Here is a 3,243-nt window from a genome sequence, read left to right as displayed (position 1 = left end):
TGGTTTAATTTTTTTTTTTGGTTTTCATTTTGGAATAACCATTTCAAAAATGTATATTTTCGGGTTCAATTGAATATATATTTATTGAGTATATGCTATTATGCCTTGGGCTATGTCAAGTAGTTTAAAGGTCCTCCATGAGGATCATTTTGCAGTCATCCAAAATGCTGAAAGCTAGAGTCAGAACATATTTAAAATATTCTGACAGACATTCATGCTTGTGGTCACTCCATCTAAGTGACCTGAACATCCACTGATTCTACAATGACATATTTCCCTCAGAAGATTATCTCAGAGGTCTTGTATGTTTTAGTATTCACTCTTTTATGGGAGACTTGCTAATTTGATGATCCTGTTGAAGCACATTCCTTACGTCCGTTAAGTAATTTATTTGTTCCATAGACAAAGGAAGAGCTAAATGTTCAGGACAATATCTTTCCTACTATAATTACTACCCCCAAAATCTAGAAAATTGAAAATAATAATATATATTTTAAATTTTATCTTCACAAAGCACTGCAGGGACTCAGTTCCTTTGTCTTGGGAAGAGTCTCTGTATCCTGCTTCGGATCTGTTGGGTCTTGACGCTGTAGATAATTGGGTTCATCAAGGGTGGAAAAAGAATATAAATATTGCCCATAAGGACATGCACTATAGGGGAGAGGTGCTTGCCAAAACGGTGTACCATAGTTAGACTGATGATGGGAATATAAAAGACAAGGACAGCACAGATATGAGAGATACAAGTCTGAAAAGATTTGAGTCTTTCACCCCGAGATGCAATTGCTAAGACAGATTTCAGGATTAGAACATAGGAGATGAGGATGAGGACAGAGTCTAACATTAATGTACAAATGACTAGCCCCAATGCATAGAAGCTGTTAAAGCGAATGTCAGAGCAGGTCAGCCTGAGGAGATCCTGATGGAGACAGAAGGAATGAGAGAGAACATGGGGCCGGCAGTAATTGAAAATTTTTAGGCGGATGATAACAGGAGTGATAAATAAGAAGCTCCTAATTATAATGGCTATCCCAATCTTGATTATCCTGGCATCAGTCAGGATAGAGGAGTAGCGTAGTGGGTTGCAGATTGCAATGTAACGATCGAAGGACATGGTGAGTAGGACAGAAGATTCCATAAAGGAAAGACCATGAATGAAGAAAGACTGGCCAATACAGGCATCCAAACTGATCTTGTCACTGAACCCCCACAGGATCCCCAGGACTGTGTGCACAGTGGAAATCCCCATGCATAAGTCGGTGAGGGCCAGCATAGCTAGGAAGTAGAACATGGGCTCATGCAGACTCTGTTCAGTCCGGATCACATGGAGAATCATGCAATTCCCAAGGAGAACCATGGCATAAATGGAGGAGAAGGGAATAGCAATCCACATATACAAATGTTCCAGGCCAGGGAAGCCTGTGAGGAGGAACATGGAGGAACTAATATTGAAGCCAGGTTGAGCAGACATGAGTATAGGATTCTCTTTTTAAAGTAAAATCAAGGACTACGTCCATGTCAAAAACCTTTATTCCCTTCCATTTAAAATCACCCTTGGATTGTAATTTTAGAATAACACACACAGTTCTTCCTTAATGATATCTGAGATGACATAATTAAGTAGCTTTATGAGAAATATATTTTATTTTCCAAGAAAAAGAAGCCTTGTCACCCTCAGATTGGACCAGGGCATTGTTGCTTTTGATGTATCCAAGAGTTCAGTGACTCAAATTTTAATTCTGGGGACTAGATAATAAAAAAAAAATTCTGTGAGAGGGCAATTGTGAGACTTCACTACAGAGTTTAGATCTGTCTTGGTATCAGGGATGAATTTTCTCTGATGCCAGAAGGATGGGACAGCTTGGAAGATTAAATTAAACTACATGAAAATAGGAGTAGTCCTTCTCTTCAGTGTATTTAGAATACATGGATATACATAAGATGTCCTCCTCAGAAGGAGTCCCATTCCACCTTTGAGTGGTTTGTTTTCTTTCCCCAAAATCTATCTCTTATTTTCTGTGCTTCCTAATGTCTCATTAATTAACTCACCCAATATGCTCCTACTCTCCCTCCATCCCAGTCTCAAAATCTGGAGGTTCTTCTGCTTGCTGTTCTTCAGGGTCAGGATGGAAGGAGGAGAGAATTTATGTAGACTCCCATTAGCCACTGGCCTCTAGTGCTGATCTCCTGGGATGTTTATCTCATCTCTCCATTTCTCAGTTAAAGGCATGAAACAATTCCCCAGTTTCAGACCTAGGTCCCACCTCATTCATTTAGAAATTAAGTATGTCAAGTGAAAAAGTAATAACTGTGATGTCAAAAGTTGTTATTTTTGGGGCAGCTGGGTAGCTCAGTGGAGTGAGAGTCAGGCCTAGAGACAGGAGGTCCTAGGTTCAAACCCGGCCTCAGCCACTTCCCAGCTGTGTGACCATGGGCAAGTCACTTGACCCCCATTGCCCACCCTTACCACTCTTCCACCTATGAGACAATACACCGAAAATACAAGGGTTTAAAAAAAAGTTGTTATTGTTGAGTAATTTCAGTCACATATGACTCTTCATGCTCTTGTTGACATAGAAACTGGGAACATAAAGTCAGATGTTCCCTTGAAATGCTGAATTTCTAAATGAATGAGGTGTGCTCTTCATGATCTTCAATGCCATCCCCAATTGTGAAGGACAGAGTGCCAAACTCTATGTCAAGACCCTACCAATCTCAGAGATTTCTTTTCTCTCTGATTTTATTTCTATGCTGCATTTTATGTTTGTGTCATTGTTTACTGTATTAAATGAAGTAGATATTATCAGAATAAATGTTTTGTTACAAAAATTGTATGCACTAAAGTATATTTTCAGCAATTTCTAGGAAAAATTATAATTTTTTGTTGTTATGGAAACCTAATCCAATATATCTTATAGGCTCAAAGTGTTGACACTTGTAATTTTTACTTTCATGCTATTTTATAGGAATATTACTCCCACAAACATTGAGAACTGATAATATGAGAAATCCAGGACCTCCAAGAGTATTCATTACTTATGGAAATGTCTATGTATATGTACATACATATATGTTTACCTTAATAACTGAATTTACTTAAAAATTTATGGGAAAACGTGGCTTTTTAAACATGAAAAGATTAAAAAACTTCTCCCCTATTCTGGGCCCCATCTTCTTACTATTTTTTTTCTTTCATTTCAGGACAAAAGAAACAAACAAAAACTGGGGAAAAATCTTTCTCAT

General features: G+C 38.1%; 1 protein-coding gene across 1 annotated transcript; it reads right to left on the bottom strand.

The window, feature by feature from the left end:
* Positions 1–526: 526 nt before the first annotated feature.
* Positions 527–1,471, bottom strand: LOC123238697 (olfactory receptor 51V1-like). The gene has a single exon (XM_044665905.1). It carries the CDS (start codon positions 1,469–1,471, stop codon positions 527–529), a length of 945 nt encoding a protein of 314 aa, XP_044521840.1.
* Between the last annotated feature and the right edge of the window lie 1,772 nt (positions 1,472–3,243).

This window comes from Gracilinanus agilis, chromosome 3 (assembly GCF_016433145.1).
Source record: "Gracilinanus agilis isolate LMUSP501 chromosome 3, AgileGrace, whole genome shotgun sequence".
Taxonomy (NCBI): Eukaryota; Metazoa; Chordata; class Mammalia; order Didelphimorphia; family Didelphidae; genus Gracilinanus; species Gracilinanus agilis.
The sequence above is the reverse complement of the archived record's forward strand: the minus strand, read 5'-3'. Positions and strand labels throughout refer to the sequence as shown.